The 18874-nt window shown below is 46.2% G+C and overlaps 1 protein-coding gene across 1 annotated transcript in view; it reads left to right on the top strand.

Moving 5' to 3' along the window:
- The first annotated feature begins 13725 nt into the window (after positions 1-13725).
- Positions 13726-18874, top strand: part of bnc1 (basonuclin zinc finger protein 1) — a 67083-nt gene continuing 61934 nt past the window's right edge. The window contains exon 1 of the mRNA XM_026177042.2: positions 13726-13749. Coding sequence (XP_026032827.2) covers positions 13741-13749 — 9 coding nt within the window. The 5' untranslated portion in view covers positions 13726-13740. The remainder of the gene's footprint in view (positions 13750-18874) is intronic.

Raw genomic sequence — 18874 nt, 5'->3', positions numbered from 1 at the left:
AAATCAATTATTTTTCAAGAAATATTAAATAGATTCAACATCTTTCTTCAACAAAATTGCAGACTTCACAGATGGTACCTTCCCAAAGGAAAAAGTACTATAGCTTACTAGGGTATATATATTAGACTTAATAGTCACTATATACAGTAATTGACTTCTATTCATTTTACATCAAATTAAAACTTTGAGTGTCAGATAATTATTTATTAAAAGCTCGACATTTTAAATGAGAATAAGAAAGAAAAGTATGTCTTTGTGCCCCCTTTTCCCTGTTCATGCCCTATCGGCCCCCCTGGCTAAACTTTGCTAGATCCGCCCCTGCACAGTTACCAGCGTCAGCTAGAAAAAGATCCTGGTGTAGAAAGTAATATTAAATAAATTCTAACAACAGCTTATCAAGCTTAAACGTGCTGCTGTTGTTCAGCCGCTGGTTTCCTCTTTCTGGTGCAAAGTGGACCAAAAACAAACCAGAGACACGGACTCGCTACAGAAAAGCCGATCAGCTGATCGTTAAGCAGTTTCATGATTGAAGTAGCAGCCGGAGAGGCAGTCGTTTGTTAAGCTTAACGCAGGAATGCTTTACAAACATTCAGAGATGGACTTACACACTTGCTTTACTTCTCTCGGGATAACTTTGTCGGAGATGAAATGCCGGGTTGCTAGCGAAGCTCCAAATGCTATCCAGACCACCGACAGGTCCCGCATGCCACAGCCGCTCTATCACGTGATGCATACTGCTCCGACGTGCTAACGTTCTGAGGTGAGTTACGGCGTGTTGCAAGTTTTGTGAGGTGCTTTCGTGATATTTAATGGATCGGATTACATTTTTTATTTTTCTCCGATATCCGATCCAGTAATTTAGGTCAGTATCGGACCGATACCGATACATAATATCGGATCGGTCCATCTCTAATCATGCTCCCTGTGAGCAAGCAGCGGCAACAGGGGAAAGGAAAAACTAAATTTTAACAGGAAGAAGCAAAAAAGTCCAGACTGTGACTCAGCTGCTTTTGAGCCATTCAGAGGTGGACCTACAGGTGTGTTTCAGATCATTGCATTACCCAAGTGCTCTTGAGCTTTGGAGCAGGAAGCGACGGACGGACATCCTCCTTCAGGGTTTTGTGGTCGAGAGCAGAGTTCATGGTTCCCTCAGTTACAGCAGCAGCGCAGCCCAGACCGTCACACCACCACTGACTGCTGCTGTGCAGACGTAACGAGACCTTCAAACCTTCCAGAAAGTTCCGCTTTTGTCTCGTCTGTCCACAGAATATTTCCCAGAAGTCTCGGGGCTCTTCCAGATGTTTCTTGGCAGATGTGAGATGAGCCTTTATACTGTTTTGGTCAGCGCTGGATGGAGGCCATTTTGGCTCTGTCTTTTTCTCATCATTGCAACTTGACCTCTGACCTTAATTGAAACCGGTGAGGCTTGCAGTTCTTTAGATGTGGTGATGGGTTCTTCCGTGACCTCCCGGATGAGTCGTTGATGTTTTCTCGGAATAATTTTGGTCGGCCGGTCGTTCCTGGGAAGAACGAGAAGCTTCTCCATGTGTGGATGATGGTTCTCACTGTGGCTCACTGGATCTCCAAAGCCTCAGAAATGTCTTTGCAGACTGACAGAGGTCAGTGACTTTGTTTCTTCAGATCGTGGCATGACGTGCTGCTTGTTGCCATCTCTAAGGCTGCTTCAGCTTCTATTACAGTGATTTCTTGCCTCAGCAGGTGTGGCAGTTATCAGGCCTGGGTGTGGGAGAGAAACTGAACTCAGCTCTCCAAATGCAGGTAATCACAGTTAATTCATGATTTAACATTAATCACTTTTTTCACACAGAGCAGATGGTTTGGATACATTTTTTCCCATTTAATCAAAATGAAATAATTGCCTAAAAACTGCATTTTGTATTTACCCAGATTGTCTTTGCCTAATTTTAGGATGAGTTTGATGATCTGAAATGAAGATAACCAATCAAGATGGGGCAAAGACTTTGGTTTTATTAGACATAAACTGATATGCATATAGTTTCATCTTTAATTTTATTGTGTGTGACTGTAATGCTGGCTTTGGTGAGAGCAATAACATTACGAGTGCGCACAGCATGTTGTGCCTCGGATGATCTGATATCGTCGTGTTGGTTTTGTTCCCAGATCAACATAGTAAATGTTGTTCCAGGATCAACTTTGCAAGTGACCAATCAGAATGTTGTGATGTTATTCTTTGGTGCCTTAAGCCATTCGTGTATTTATGAAATTCCAGTGTTGCAAGGACAATATTAATTCTGCTCAGTGTTTATTAAAGGGTCAGGGTCCGTTGATCGGCGGACAGAGGCGGTTTCTCGCAGCTTAAGTGAGTTTTTTGTTTTTTACGGCGGTTTTTCCAAAGTCACAAAAGTATGACGTCACAACAATGTGATTGGTCACTTGCAATGTTGATCCTGGAACAACATTTACTATGTTGATCTGGGAACAACACCAACACGACGATATCAGATCGCGCGTTGTGCCTCACAGCCTGCTGCTGCTGTGTGTGTATTTAAACCAGTTCCTGAGAATAGAACAGGCAAAGAGTTAAATGCAGGTTACTGAGTGTGGAAACACGCTGCCACTCGTGATTGCAAAAAAGTGACTTCAGGTCCATTTATCGACTTATTTTTGTCTCTCACCAAACGTGCTCTTATCTTTGACAAGTGCTGCGAACACGCCATGCCTCGCAGCAAAGTAAATATCACAGGCTCGTGTTTCTGCAGCCGACCCAAACTTATTGATTTCCCCCCCTTTTGAAAAATACATTTGAAAAGGCCCCAAGCTATCTGACACTGCTGAGGGCCCTGACACACACGGGCGAGTCTCCAGGCCCCTCGGGTACATCTTGGGACCCGGAGCAGCTCTGGCAGGAGGAGAGGTCAAAGGTTATCCTGTCAGGCCATGTCCTGCAGGTCCCCCTCCCCTGATACTGACGTCCAAATAAATCTCCAACCACCCCACCCCTCCTCCCGACGAAGCAACATGAAAGAGGGCAGAGCCATTACCGCCGGTTACCACAGCAGACGAGCACCACCTCTCTCTGTTTACACTTCACTCCTCCGTCTTCTCTTCCTTCCTCCAGCTCTCTGTCTTATCAGCCCATCCCTCCTCCGCCTGATTCCCTCCTTTGATTCTACGCTTCCTGCGCCTAGTGAAGCTGGCCTTGGACAGCCCGGCTGCTCTGACAGAAAAACGAAGAGCACAATGAAGCTCTGTGGCTTCCTGGGTCCCTCTATCTAATCGCAGCACTTACAACAGCTCAAGGCTTCCAGCTTGCTGTCCCTGAATTTGTCAGTTTCACTGAAGATGCGCATCAGGATGTCTATTGCGCCCGAAAAATAAAATAAATCAAAATCACCTTTTAAATTCCACTTGGATTTTCAAATCTATACTTTTCACACTCGTACACCTGCTGATGTTTTACTCCCAGAGTCTTTGCTCACAGATTTTAACATCCATGTAGATGCTAAAAACGACAGCCTCAACATGGCATTTAATCTGTTATTAGACTCAATTGGCTTCTCTCAAAATGTAAAAGAACCCACCCACCACTTTAATCACACTCTAGATCTTGTTTTAACATATGGCATAGAAACTGAACATTTAACAGTGAAAACCCTCCGCTGTCTGATCATTTCCTGATAACATTTACTTTTACAATAATTGATTACACAGCAGTGGAGAGTAGACTTTATCACAGTAGATGTCTTTCTGAAAGCGCTGTAACTATCCATCCATCTTCATCCGCTTTATCCGAGGCCGGGTCGCGGGGGCAGCAGCCTAAGCAACTAACTAAGTTTAAGAATTTTTTTTAAATTATTATTATTAACCTTTATTTAACCAGGAAAAGTCCCATTGAGATTAAAAACCTCTTTTGCAAGGGAGTCCTGGCCAAGAGGCGACAACACGTTGAAATTACAAAGTTACATACATATTATAAATAACAATTACATTTTAAAAACATTTTTCTCTGGCTCTCTCAATCTGGACTTAAAAGCATTTAATGAAATAAGATCTGCTATCTTCCAGTCTTTTTGCATCATGTTCCATGTGAAAGGGGCAGCATAAGTAAAAGCCCTCTTTCCCAGTTCAGTTCTGGCAAATGGAACATTGAGCAATAAAAGATCGCTTGAACGCAGAATATAATCCACCCACTGTTATCATCTCCAATGCCCTGTACCAACATAGAGCAGAGCAGCTATCTGAACGCTACCCCAACAGAGGTCGATTATCTTGTTAATAATTTCACCTCCTCACTACGTACGACTCTGGATACTGTAGCTCCTGTGAAAACTAAGGTCTCTAATCAGAAGTACCTGACTCCGTGGTATAATTCTCAAACACGTAGCCTAAAGCAGATGACTCGTAATCTGGAGAGGAAATGGCGTGTCACAAATCTAGAGGATCATCATTTAGCCTGGAGAAATAGTTTGCTGCTTTATAAGAAAGCCCTCTGCAAAGCCAGAACATCTTACTATTCATCACTGATTGAAGAAAATAAGAACAACCCCAGGTTTCTCTTCAGCTCTGTAGCCAGGCTGACAAACAGTCAGAGCTCTTTTGAGCCAACCATCCCTTTAACGTTAACTAGTAATGACTTCATGAACTTCTTCACAAATAACATTTTTATCATTAGAGGAAAAATTACCAATAATCATCCCACAGATGTAATATTATCTACAGCTACTCTTAGTACCATTGATGTTAAGTTAGACTCTTTTTCTCTAATTGATCTTTCTGAGTTAACTTCAATAATTACTTCCTCCAAACCATCAACGTGTCTTTTAGACCCCATTCCTACAAAATGCTCAAAGAAGTCCTGCCATTAATTAATTCTTCGATCTTAAATATGATCAACCTGTATCATATCTATCTAATAGACTCCAGTTTGTGCATGTAAATGGAGAGTCCTCTTCACACACTGAGGTTAATTATGGAGTTCCACAGGGTTCAGTGCTAGGACCAATTCTGTTTACATTATACATGCTTCCCTTATGCAGTATCATTAGAAGACATAGCATACATTTACACTGCTATGCAGATGACACCCAGCTCTATCTGTCCATGAAGCCAGATAACACACACCAATGAGTTAAACTGCAGGAATGTCTTAAAGACATAAAGACCTGGATGGCCGCTAACTTTCTGCTTCTTAATTCAGATCAAACTGAGGTTATTGTACTCGGCCCTGAAAAGCTTAGAAATATGGTATCTAACCAGATTCTTACTCTGGATGGCATTACCTCGGCCTCCAGTAACACTGTGAGGAACCTTGGAGTCATTTTTGACCAGGACATGTCCTTCAACGCACATATTAAACAAATATGTAAGACTGCTTTCTTCCATTTGTGCAACATCTCTAACGTTAGAAATATCCTGATCTTAAATAATCAGGCCCCATCTTATCTTAATGACCTTGTAGTACCATATCGGGGCGGCGGTCGTGGCTCAAGAGTTGGGAGGTCGCCTTGTAATCGGAAGGTTGCCGGTTCGAGCCCCGGCTTGGACAGTCTCGGTCGTTGTGTCCTTGGGCGAGACACTTCACCTGTTGCCTACTGGTGGTGGTCAGTGGCGCCAGTGTCCGGCAGCCTCGCCTCTGTCAGTGCGCCCCAGGGTGGCTGTGGCTACAATGTAGCTTGCCATCACCAGTGTATGAATGGGTGGATGACTGGATATGTAAAGCGCTTTGGGGTCCTTAGGGACTAGTAAAGCGCTATATAAATACAGGCCATTTACCATTTACCATATCACCCTATTAGAGCACTTTGCTCTCACACTGCAGGCCTACTTGTTGTTCCTAGAGTATTTAAAAGGAACAACAAGTAAAACAGCAGATGGCCAAGCCCCTCCCTGAGCCTGGTTCTGCCGGAGGTTTCTTCTTGTTAAAAGGGAGTTTTTCCTTCCCACTGTCGCCAAAGTTCTTGCTCATAGGGGGGTCATATGATTGTTGGGTTTTTCTCTGTATATACTGTACAAGATAAAGCGCTTGAGGCGACTGCTGTTGTGATTTGGCGCTGTATAAATAATATTGAATTGAATTGAATTGAAAAAACTCAATCCCAGCTGAACCTGTCAGGTACAAACAGCGAGAGCTGTATCTTTGCCTTGGTTTAGATAGATAGTGTACTTCTGTACAGCACGCGCTGGTGCCACGTACTCCCTGCTGTAGTATAACTCATGACCCAGTTTGGCTGTTATAGATTTGGAAATGATGACAGTTGACCATCTCTGCCACAATTTCCAGACGTTTACACCTCATCAAGCTCCGTCCTCAATCTTCTACAGTTATGCGCACACTGTGTATACAATCCTGTTTTAACTGCTGTAAAGTTTTAACATGGGAGTCTATGGGGACTGCCTCACTGCTGCCTCTGCTGGGCATTTTGGTAATTTTTTTGAACCCTCATGATCTGGTGGAGCTGAGGTGGATGTGGCTTGCAAAGTGGCTTGCAGAGCTGAAGAAAGGGCGAGACGTAGCTAATGCTATGTCTCGCTGTGGTGTGGAACAAAGGAGGACAGGCGGTGATGTTACATTATAGGAAGAACATTTATGGAAGACTGCTGCTCATTTCCTGTTTCAGATGGTATAAATCCATCAGCACATTAGCTCCAAAATTAAACTGTATGCCAGATATGAAGACAAGTGGGGCAGATGTTGTTGCCTCACCTGTGACACCAAGCCTTAGGTACTCCAACCTGGCAGCTGCAGTAGGAGGCGCTCCGAGCGAGCTGACCACAGGTGGTAGATTGATCTATCTGACTGACTTTACAGAGAGAGGTGAGTGGCCGGACTATCTGTCCAAAGTCATGAAGTTGTTTTGTACATGATTGTGTCAGGATTTGCATCTATTGATGTTTGTGGTTGGAGGAGCATGACTGAGCAGCGCATGCATCAATACTTAAAGCCAAACAGCAGATTACACCAGTACAGTGGAATATATAATGATCCATTTTATTCTTAGAAAACGTGGACATTTCTACTAGAAATAAACAACTAATTAATTACAGGAGCTCGGCTGGTGGGTTGTCTGTTCTGTGTCCAACAGCTCAAGCTGCTTACAGCGCTAGCTGGCAAATGAGTGAATGTGATCCATGATATTAACTTGTGTATGATGTCACAGAGTATTGATTTTAGCCATCAGTGAATCCTGTTAAGGCACAAAGCAAAAGTGTGTAACTAACATGTGCTTTCTGCAGTGTTAGCCTAGAAAGCTCTGTGTCCCATATTGCTCACATGCCAAGAGCAATGTAAGCCACAGAGCCCGTCTTAGCAGTAAACCGGTAAATTATTATCATATCTTATACCACTGACAGTAAGCAGCAGCTCCAGCGGGTCCACAAAGGTCAAGAAGCACATGGGAGCTCGAAGAGGGGTCAAATGGCTGAGAATAAAACCAAATGTAGGCTTCTTTCAATCAAAGGGGAGGCAGAGAAAACACTGGCAGTTTCCACCCACAGCTCCATCCACCAGAAACCAGCAGCTCGCGCTGCTCAGCCATATGTGTTTCTCTTAGCTGCTTCACAAACACAAGCTGCACAGCGTGTCCCCGTCCCAGCCCATAAGTCACAGTCCAGTCCTGACCTGAGGCAGCGAGAGTGATGGCTTCAGGAAAGGGGGACTTCCTCTGAGGGTAAGGAAGAGCAGAGGGGCGGTGGTGAGGTATGGCTCGGGCAGGAAGCGCAGTGTGCGGCAGTCCTGCGAGGACGGACTGCTCGACACTCGACACTTCTTCGTGGCCATGTGCTGCTGGATCGCAAAATGGACCTGAGGGAGATGAGAGGGAGACCTGGGGAGAGAAAAGACTAATTTATGCCTCAGTATGTCCAAAAAGGGCCCGCTGAGGACTCGTCGTATTCCCCGTCTGTTCGTCACGTGCATCGGTCAGAGTTCAGGGAGGACACAGCTGAGGGGAGGCTGAGGGCGTCGCCCTGCTGAAACAGATGAATCACATCGAGGGAACAGAGGAGCAGCCACAGTCAAACACAGTTCCCGTTTCTTTCTTCAGACTTTAAAGTGGCTCTGCTCTGCTTTTCCTGTCATCTATCTCCTGCTCTGGTAGTCGATGTTCATGTTAAACATGGCCAGAGTTTCTATTCATGAGGTCGGTGCGTGCACAAGTAACCCTTATGATAGAAAAACCTTTGTCACAGCTGTTCTACTCCTGCATATGTATGATGTCACAGAGTGTATGTTCTGATATGGTACTCTGAAGCACACAGTTCTGGCTTGTAGGTAGTGTGCTGTAAAGCTAACATGGAAGTGACCATGAATGACCACCAGGGGGCTTCTAGAGGCTGTTCTAGGCTCCGACTGCGTCGGCGTAGGTGCAGCAGGGGGCGCTCTAATGACTCTCAGTGACTGAAGCTAAACGTCTAAAATAATGATTTCCACCTGCTTCCAGACAATAATCATTTATTATATTTTTCTTCACTATATTTTTCTTCATTCTTCATTCCATTTCTACAACGTGTCTGAACTGAACTAAAATAACTCTTGACGAGAACCTTCACAGACAAACTCTTGACGACAGCTTCCTGCTACATTCCTGCTAATGTGTGCTGATTGGTTGGTTAAGGATTTAGGACAGGATGTCCTCCCACAATGACACCCTTGTCCAAATTATAGTTACAACAAATAAGATAACTTTTATTAGTCCCACACGTGGGAAATTTGTTTTGTTACAGCAGAAAGTGGACAGTGCAAAGTTACATAGCAAAAATTAGAAAAACAGTATAATAATAAGAATAAGATACTGTACACAATAGAATAAGAATAAACTAAAATACTATATACAATAGAATAAAATAGAATAAAAATACTATATACAACTGAGTAAAATACGTTGTCAGGAAAAGAGAATTGCACTTAGTGTCATTGCTGTTGCACATGTTTGGATGTGTGTGTGGAGGCGCGTGGTTCCATGGGGCTTCATTCTGGACGAGCTTAAGAGCGCCCCCTTTTGGAACAGGAAGTCCTCCCTCTGCAATATTTGTAAATTTGAGTTTCCTCTGGTCACTTGATGTGTGATTTTGGTTCCCAATGAATGTTTTGGTCTCAGTTGCTTGTTTGAAGCCCCGCCTACCTACTGCTCAGATCTATGGCTTCACATCTCTGTCTCTCTTCCACATCCCATCTTCCTTCTCTCACCCCAACCAATCACAGCAGATGGCCACGCCCCTCCCTGAGCCTGGTTCTGCCAGAGGTTTCTTCCTGTTAAAAGGGAGTTTTTCCTTCCTGCTGTCGCCAACGTGCTTGCTCATAGGGGGTCATATGATTGTTGGGTTTTCTCTGTATCTATTATTGTAGAATCTTCTGTTTGTGATGAAAGGTGGCTATCAGGGGGGAGGAGCTAAAACAGTTTGAACTGCACTAAGAACCGGGACAAAATAAGTAAGGATTATTTTGAACTGTGAATCATGCAAAGCTCCTCTGATGGAGTCCAAGAATAAAATTGTGGAGCAGATTAGAAACGTTTTCCAGGTTAACTGTGGCAAGTTTGGTGTTTTAAAACAGAACTTATGTGGTATTAACAGCTCCTCAGGTGTAGACGCGCTAAAGGGAAAATCATGCAGTGAACACTAGATCATGAGTTCATGACTCTGGGCTTTCTCCTTCTTGAACAGCGTGAAGCCAAAGATTCGGCCGCAGATAAAGAAGAAGGACAGATTCTCAACAATTATTCTGCTAACACCGTCTGAATGTCAAGTGACTCTCAGGTCCTGAACCGAAAGGTCTTCATCAAAGACTAAAGCCTGATGCTTCTGACAAGCTCCCCGCCCGAGTCCAAACATCTTCCTCGTGCCCGATCTGTTCTGGTCCTTTACCCAGACGGCCCCCACCAAAACGCCACTCAGCTTTTTATGTCTCTCTCTTACTGATCCCCAGCGTTCCCCTCTCTGAGGCGTCCCACGAGGGAGACAGGTGAGATGAAACAGGTTGGGGGGAGGCAACGAATCAAAGGAGGAAGAGCAGGTGGGGGTTAAGGAACACAGTGCATGTGCTCGGTGTCATCTGACTTTCAGGCTGGCTTGCTGATCTCCTCTGATGTACAGTACATGACATGGGCCTCGGAGTCCGGCCCCTAATCAAGCCAGCAGACACTGCGGTTGCCCCCCACCCCCGCTCCTCCACCCCCACGGGAAGGAGGCAGCAAACCAGCAGCTGTGTTCACCTCCTCTGCCTCCTCTCCTCCAGTCAGGTGGAATGAGAGGATTGGAGAGGACTGGAAGTGGAACAGAAGGGTATCGGAGTAAAGCCGGAGATATTTGCATGCCTCCCAACGCTTCAGAGCCTCCAATTAGCATCGGAGGCCCTGCTGCCGGCTGCAGGACCCGAGCGCGGTTGGGCCAGCGGTGGCATTCCTGGGCCTGAAGAGGATTAACACACCCCCTCCTCCTCCAATCCTCCGGGTGGGGATGTGCCAACGCCGTGACCCGACCGTGACCGTGTACCTGTAACACCCGAGGTCACTGCAGTCCAGGTGAAAGCGGTCATTAATAACTTGTTCACAGGTCAAATAAAATTTTTGGTTTAAGTTAAAATAATCTGAAGTCAGGTCGTCCTTTACGGTCACTTTTGATCCTAAAGTCATGACGCACAGGTGTCGTTAGGCCGGAGGTTCACTCTAATCCTGTGTCAAAGCCATAAAAAGCATCATAACCGATCACTAAACCAGATTTACTTCATCACACACGAGCCCACAGGCTGTTTGCCAAACCGCCGTCATGTCACACGCAGCACATTTGTCCACAGGTGGGGGTGGCACTCTCAGCTGCAGCGTTTGCTGTTTCAGGGCTGACTTCGTTGTTCAGCCAAGGTGGTTGCTGCTCTGTTTGTGGCCTCTGCTGTTTGTTTAGTGCGTCTATATTTGGAAGTGAGCCTCTTGCAGTGGCTAACACTGATGCCTGGCAGAGAGAGGGTCCTGGGTTCAGTCTGAAGGGCCTTTTTAATGCAGGATGGTTTGGATAGCTGTTCATCGTTTTAGCAGCTAAAAGGTCTGAATGTGGAAATAAACAGGTGATAATATGTGAGTGTCTACAGCTTGTTGAACCGCCAATTTATTCCACGCAGCTTTGTTGCCATATAAGCCTCTCTGTACAGTATATGCTACTGTACCTAATCAGGCTGCTGTTTCACGTGTTTCATCAGCTCGTCATTTTCAGCTGTCGTGCCAACTCGGTCCAGGGCGAGGCCCCCAAGGAGCGGTCCGACTCGAGTACAACTACAAAGACAGCGGCTCAAGCGACTCCAGGTCCCGTACTCGGTGCTTTGGGAGCGGATTCAGAGAAGAAATGAACGTCTGCAGCTGAACAATCAATATTGTCACTGAAGAACGGCGCAGCTCGGAGACCTGAGAGCGGCTGGGGTGAATGTAGGCTTTTAACGTGAACACGTGCAGTCTATTAACACGTTCACCCGTCCGCTGCACGCTTTGTGTGAACCAAGACAACAAACAGGCTTAATTAGCGTTCATCGACACATGAACGTGGTCCCTGAGGCTCACCCGGAGCCTGACGCAGCTCTGAAAGGTTTCTCGGCTGTAAAAACACGACTGCTCGCAGATCAGCAGATAATCACACTGACGGCCTGCAGAGGGTTCATGTTGTTTGCAACAGGAGTGAGGTTCAAACAGCAGCACGACGGGAACAAACACCAGGACAGACGCCTTCTTACCGGACAACAGTTAGAGCTTAATACTGCCGCTCGCTGAGGGTCACGTGACATCTCTGGACCGTCACAACATTAACGTCAGGTCTCAGGCGTCTGCTAAAGTTAGACAAAGTAATATATGACACATTACTCTGACAGTAGTGCATTACCGGAGCTGCCCTGCACAGCAGGGGGCGCTCTAAGACGGTTCTCAAAGAACAGAGCTTGGCGGCTAAAATAATGTGGTCGACCTGAGCTGAAATAAAACCACCTGTCTGTCCGTGAGTTTCTCTCACAGCTAAGCTGATTTTAACTGTAAAACATTCGTGCTGATTGGTCCGTTAAGGGTTTAGCACAGGACGTCCTCCCTCGATGGCGCCAGTTTCCTGCGGATGTTAGCAGGGCAGTAAAACCCAGCAGACACTTCCTGTACGCTTTTATTGTGAAACATTTACAGGAACTAGCACCTGTGCAGTGCAGTTTTGTATTTATTCATCCAAATCTGTTTTTAAATAATTCCGTCCTCATTTTTCCTGACGTTACAGAATCAGGTCCAAACACACCAAAGCAGAAGAGAGTGCGGCGGACGTAACATCTGCCAGCACGCTGTCAGGGCCGTAACGAGGAGGCTGATGAAGCTGCATGGGAACTCATTTCCTCCATGTCTCTGCCACATTTCACATCATAAATGACCACCGCTCGTTGTTTTTGATATGACACAAGTATTTACAGAGTTTAAGCAGTCGAACATAAAACTACACAGCTCTGTCTGTGAGAGACGTTGCACTCGTTTACCGTCGACTTCTAACCGACGTGTTTAAAGGTGCGCGGCGGCATCCTGGTGTGATCTGGTTTAATGATGCAGGGGCTATAACCTGTTCCCACTATCTGTGCTGCAGCTTTCTGATGGCCGAGGGAGAAGCTCACAGACATCAGACACAGTGTTTAAGGAAAGCAAATACACACAATACAAAAGCAATACTGTGATAATATTCACTGAACCGCAGAGAGGTTTGTGTTTCACTGCTGCGACCTTCACTGGGCCTGAATCTCTAACCCTCTACAAACTGTCTAAAAGTGTCCTGGTAAAGTTCTGCTGTTTTCTCCGTTTCAGGTTTTTATAACTGGCAAAATTCAATGTGTGATTAAAAAATGAATTTGGTAAAATCCTTTATTTTAAAATGGTAGTTTGTGCTTTCCTTATTTTTACAGCTTTATGTACAAACAGCCTGTGAATTATGATCTAACTTCACATTTGCTGCATAATTTGTTGAATGTAGCTAAAAATCTCTCACATAATAAATATAATGCTGTTTCTTTTATCAATGAGGAGAACAAAAGTTACACTGTAAAATCATAAACACTTTGGTTTATTTTAAAAGTGTGACACAGATTCATAAATAGCTAAGAGGCCCCTCGGTTTGCACGATCGGCCTCTTTGGCGGGAGGATTCTGGTCCCGAGCCGCGTATTTCACATCCAGGCTCTGCAGGGTTCACACGAGGGACTCTACGAGCGTTTCTCCATCTCACGGCGGCACAGCGACGCTGAGATGTTTGAAGCTGGATGGACAGACTGACAGTTATCAATAGAGCCGAGCTGAAAAGAGAAGTCTGCTGAGAGCTGGACTGTGGATAAAAGATGAGACTAAGAATGGCATAAAAGAAAGACGCACACCGGCTTAGAGACTTTTACTCTTTTACTAGATTTTCTATGAATGCAACAAAGATTTTATTTATTTATTTCTTACAGAGGAACACCGTACGTGTTGCTAAGACTCGTATCCTTGAAGCAGTTGTATCCTGAACAATGGCAGCTCCGAGCTGCTGCAGACTTCCTTTTGGAAGCTGGTGTGCGTCAGGTTCTCCAGATGACCTGAAGGCAGCGCCGGGCCCATTGTCACCTCAGTGATGAAGGCGGAGCTTCAACTGTCACCTGTCCAATCACAGTTATTGATGAGCTGCAGGTGTTGAGCAGCAGAGGTGCGAAAGCTGTGGCCGGCCTTCATTACTCTGCTGTGATTGTCACAAAGCGGCTCTGATGAATCAGATGTGGGCGCGTCCTCAGACAGACATGACACCGGTGAGTGACCCGCTGACATCCAGCCCTAACGCTCCAAACATGCCTGTTGCCTCCATAAAAGGTGAAACTGGTAAAAATGCTGACTCCGTTTCCAAGAAGGAGACACAAAGTTTTACCTGCTTTCATTTCAGCACATGAGGTGTTTGATGGGTTTGATGGGCCGTGTTCTTCAACACACAATGACTGCAGCTGTGGATGATGTGGCTCTTTTAATGTGATATATATTATTTTAACATGTAGTCTTGCTGATGTTTCAGCTAAAGAAGCTGGGGGTCTTCAGACGGGTCCCCAGCCCCTATAACCAGGTGCAAAGTGTTTTAAGACTTTACAAAACCTCTACATCTCATTTGAAACGTTCCCTATCATAAAACAAACGATTATTTTTATGAGGTTATTCGTTGGTCACAGCACCAAGCTGGACTATGGTGGCGCATTTATCCCACAGACAGGAAGCAGACGCTGGGCGAACTGCAGCTTTCGGCGCTCGTCTCCAGCTCTGCAGGTCGATTGGTGCCTTTAGCATCGACTTTAACGCTTGAAGGAAACATTGCACATTTGTGGTCTTGCTCATCTCTTTGTATCCAAATACAAATCCATCAGATTCAGTAACTGTGCTGCACACATCTGGGGTTTGTAACATATGATAAATTGCCAGTGAGCATTTTGCAGATACCCTTAAGATGAAGTCTGCTATTTTATTAATAATAAAAAAAAGGAGAGCGAGCCGAGCTGCACTCGAAGGCGGCGTGAGTTTACGTCCCTGTTTGCTGGCTGCAGACCAGCACAGGCAGCGCGTAGGAGAGCAGAGAGTGAATATTTCAGCATGGTTGGAGGCATTGGTGGTTGTCAGTGTGAGTGGTGTGTGTGTGTGTGAGGGGCTGGGGTGTATAGCAGATAGCAGAGCACATCTGGTGTTGAGGCAGGGAGGTGGCGGTGGTGGGTCGGGGCCTTGGGAGCAGCCCGTGGCAGCTACCTTCCCGTACCAGCCTCTGGAAGGGAGCTGCCTGCCTGTCGCCGCCTGATTTATACGCGGCTAATGTCAGAGCAACGCGATGTCGAAACTGTGGCATAAACACCAGAGTTTGGAGATTATGATTCAGTGTCGGGGAGGACTGCTGTTCCTCCAACGCAGCCTGATACACTCCAGCAATCTCCAGTTTTCAGGGCTTATCTCAGCCGTGACCTACGGCTTGCATTTTGTCAGGGCGGTTTCTTCTTCGCGCTCCTTCGGCCCGGCTCAGGTAATCCACTCCTCAATCTGACATCATTAACCATTAACAGGTAAAGTCATAAGGTCACCTGAGACCAGCGTGAGGTGAGGAGCAGGCGAGGATTTCCTGGTGGAAAACATTGTTCCCATCTCAGATGGGTCAGTCTGGTTTATTCTCTTTACAAGTGTAAATGTGTGCAGATACATCAGCTGAACAGGAAACTCACAACTGTGAGGTTTTCAAAACTTGAAGCTGGAGAGCCGAGAGCGCTGACCGCACAGAGTCTGGGGGGGTTGTGTTTTAAAGAACTGCAGCGTGATAAAAAGACGAGGAGACGCTCGGTCACGGCTGACACGTCAGTGCCAGGTGTGTTAGCCTCTTCCTCTGCTCCGGAGATCATCCAACCTCTGACTGCAGATCAGCCTCATTCAGCATAAAGTTTGAGGCGCCTGCTGCATCGCGTCTGGGAGGAAATCTTCCCGTCGACATGTCCTTCTTTCTTCTGTGTTGTTCTGCGAGCGAGTGTAAGCAAACCTGCGAGCCGTTCGGCAGCCTTTTGTGTCGATGTGTTTGCTGCTTATTGTGCAAGGCTGCACCGAGGCCCTGAGAACAGCGAGACGGGCAACGAGTTCTCCCAGCGTCTGAAACATTAATGCAGAAACCCGATTAGCCATGCCATCACAGGCCTCCTGCTCCTCGCCTATTGATTTTCCTTCCGCTCACCCTCCCCCCCTTCAAAAAAGCCGGGAGGGAGTCTCTCAAGAGCCAGAGCACCTCTCCTCCTCTCCAAGGCCTCCTCTGGCCTGGGCCTTCTCACCGATCCGGCCCTGCTGATTTCTACTGAGACTTCGGAGGGGCTATAGACTTCTGACGATAACCCTAGGTGCTGCAGGAGAGGGCTGGGGGGGTGGGGGCGGCGATGGGAAGAGGTGGGGGGAGTCTGTGAGCTGCAGTGATCACGGAGGGCTGAATCGGCCTGATCAGTATGCCGGGGTGGAGGAGCGTAGACTCCAGAGAGAGGAGCTGTGTAATCAGAGATGAAAGTTGTGGAGGCTCTGGTCAGCCCGGCTCTGCCTCTCCCCTCTGGTTTCACTGACCTGGAGCGCTTTCACTGAAGGGAGAGATGAACATCTCTGATGGCTTAGCCCAGAGACATGCTGCATCCATACGCTATCTACCTCCACACGGTTGATCAGGGAACTTGGCTGATGTTCCCTGGCAAAAAAGGAGCGTTGTGAATGTAAACGAGTGTTGTGCAGAAGTAACTTTGCTCTCAAACTTTGCTCCTTCGGCTCAGTTTGAGTAGAAAACGTCAGGGCTTGTAAAAACGTCGAATCCACTCATTTCATAGCTCGGTCAGAGGAATCAATTGTGCTGGTGCTGTTCGCTGAAATGATGCGTCAGTGTTCGGCCCTCGTAATGCATGTTTGCCTTTAGAGGCTGAGGCGTGCGCGCGATTAAACATCCTCACAGCTGACAGAAGAGTTTCGTTTTTTTATTGTAGGATGTATATTTGTGACATTTACTGTTTCTATGATCTGATGTTTAAAATGACGGACCACCTCCAACCTCAGGGCAACAGTTCTCCAGCTTCTGAAACATTCAGACATAAAGACTTGACTATTTATACACATGGCGGGTAGCTGGCAAGTCTTTGTCCTGTCTGTGTGTTTATACACCTCCCTGCATTTAATCATTAGTTATTATTAATCTTTGGCCCCTCCCACCCAACACCGGTCGCAGCAGATGGCCCCGCCCCTCCCTGAGCCTGGTTCTGCTCTCCTGCTTCTTCCTGTTAAAACTGTGTTTTTCCTTCCCTCTGTCGCTGTGCGCTTGTCGACTGATCGTTGAAGTTTCTCTGTGTCACTGTAGAGTCTTTACCTTACAATATAAAGCACCTTGAGGTTATTATTGTGATTTGGCGCTATATGAATAAAAGTGAAGTGAATTGAACCGGAGTGTTCGGAGCCGAGTTTTCCAGAGTCTTCCACACAAACTACAGGAGACCGTGGCAAGCTGCTAGTGACCAAAGTAGGAGCTGTCGTTACAGCACCGTGCACCTTGTTGTGACCAGTTTCACTCAGGTCTGCAACCTCCAGGAACCTCTCACCAGTCATCTTTGGAGATGTGTGACAGGACCAGATTTGGAGGCGTATTCAGCTTAAGAACAAACTCCTAAAATGAGAAGACGAGTTACAACAAAACGAGCCGTCTCGTCTCCAGAAACGTGAAGTTTATTCAGTGTACGCACAGCGGTCTCCTTGTTTAATTAGTTTGGGCTGATAAAAGCTGGATTTTGATGGAAGATGAACGTCGGGTTACGGTGTGACTGCTGCAGTGCAGGATACAGTGCAGGACACACAGCTACAACAATGCTCTGGCAAGATTCTCATTAAAATGCATGTAGATCTGCTCCTAAGGCTGTGAGCACATTTGTTACCAGCTGCACTTAACTTTTCTCCAACTTTAAATCAATACGGTGCTGTGGCAGGGGACATCTCTGCCTTTAGAAATGCTGAAATCACTCTGTGTCGAGCATAATTTGCTATTTTTGAAGACAATCGTACCCTGCAGTGAAAAACTTGATTTGTGTGCTGAAATCATGTAGGAGTTACCGCCTCTGCTTTAGGTTCTATGAACCAACCCCGAAGCTCGGCCTTCCTTCCATTTGTGCTTCCAAACTGCAGCGCTACATCTTGATGGATGAACCAAAGCGGATGGTGTGCTTTAAATGGCAGCAGGATCAAATATCTTGTGGGAGAGGAGCTTTTTTTTGTTTCTCTGCCTGTGTAGAACAGGATAGGGCCGCCACACGATGAGCCACCTGAGCGTGAGTACAGCTTGTGCTCCGTAGATGTGACGATGACTGGACCAGATATCTGAAGGGAGAGGTGGATTTGTGTGGTTGCTATTGTCTCATGAATAAACAGACTCTGCGTAGGCGTGCTAAAAAAGACTTGATACGCTTTGCAAGAGCACTCTGGAACAGCTCTGCTGCACAACTGATGCAGAAAACAGACTGATGCACAGATAAGACGCGTTTGGAAAATGTTTCTGCGCCGGGGAAAAACGGTGCTAAAACATCATCGCTCACGGCGTAATCACTGTTAAGTAGGTTGTTGACATACACAGCTGACTGTGTGCAAACATCTCATTTGGCCAATTAGCCCCTCCGTGGAGGTGGCGTGCTCTACATGAGCCGGTATTGGGCAGAGACGGAGGGAGGAACTCTCCCCTGTGCTGCGTTAATGGAGCTACCAGATGTGTTTTAGAGGAAAAGGAGGTCTGGGTGGCCCGCCACATGTCCAACCCGGGAATGTGCATTTGTGCATACCTTTAGTCCGTGACCACGTCTGTGTGTGTGCAGGTGGACCGGGGGACCACCCTGTGGTACTGCACTCTCAGAAACACTGATGCATTTCTGTCCCTACAGGCACAATCTGCTCTAATATAAACCTCCTAATATGCATCAGGACACCAGCGACGCCTGCAGGGTCGGGTTTTTTATTTCACCACATGCTAAAAAGGCCAACATTTAGAAACTAAAACCAGAGCTTTTAAATAAACATTCTGATTTTCTGTTAAGCTTTTTCAAACATCTAAACAATCCATATCTCATCCCCGACCTTTTAGCATTAAGTTTATGGTGCAGTGTCGGGAAAGCATCAACTTCACTCTTTTATGTTAATATTTTTAAGTTACATTTGTGTGTAAGTTCACATTATCACTATCACAGGTGGGTCGGTTTGTTTCCTCTTCCTGTCTAAAGACCGCCGCGTCACGCTAACCTGCCTGTGAACCTCTGAGCAAATGATGCAAACCACCAGATTAATGACTGACCTCACTGTGGATGCAGGTTTGGTTTGTTTTTAGCCTCGTTCCTGCCGTATGATAACGTTTCTCACCGAGGACTC

Source organism: Astatotilapia calliptera, chromosome 1, assembly GCF_964374335.1.
Source record: "Astatotilapia calliptera chromosome 1, fAstCal68.1, whole genome shotgun sequence".
Taxonomy (NCBI): domain Eukaryota; kingdom Metazoa; phylum Chordata; class Actinopteri; order Cichliformes; family Cichlidae; genus Astatotilapia; species Astatotilapia calliptera.
Note: the sequence above shows the minus strand (reverse complement) of the source record. Positions and strands in the feature narration are given on the sequence as shown.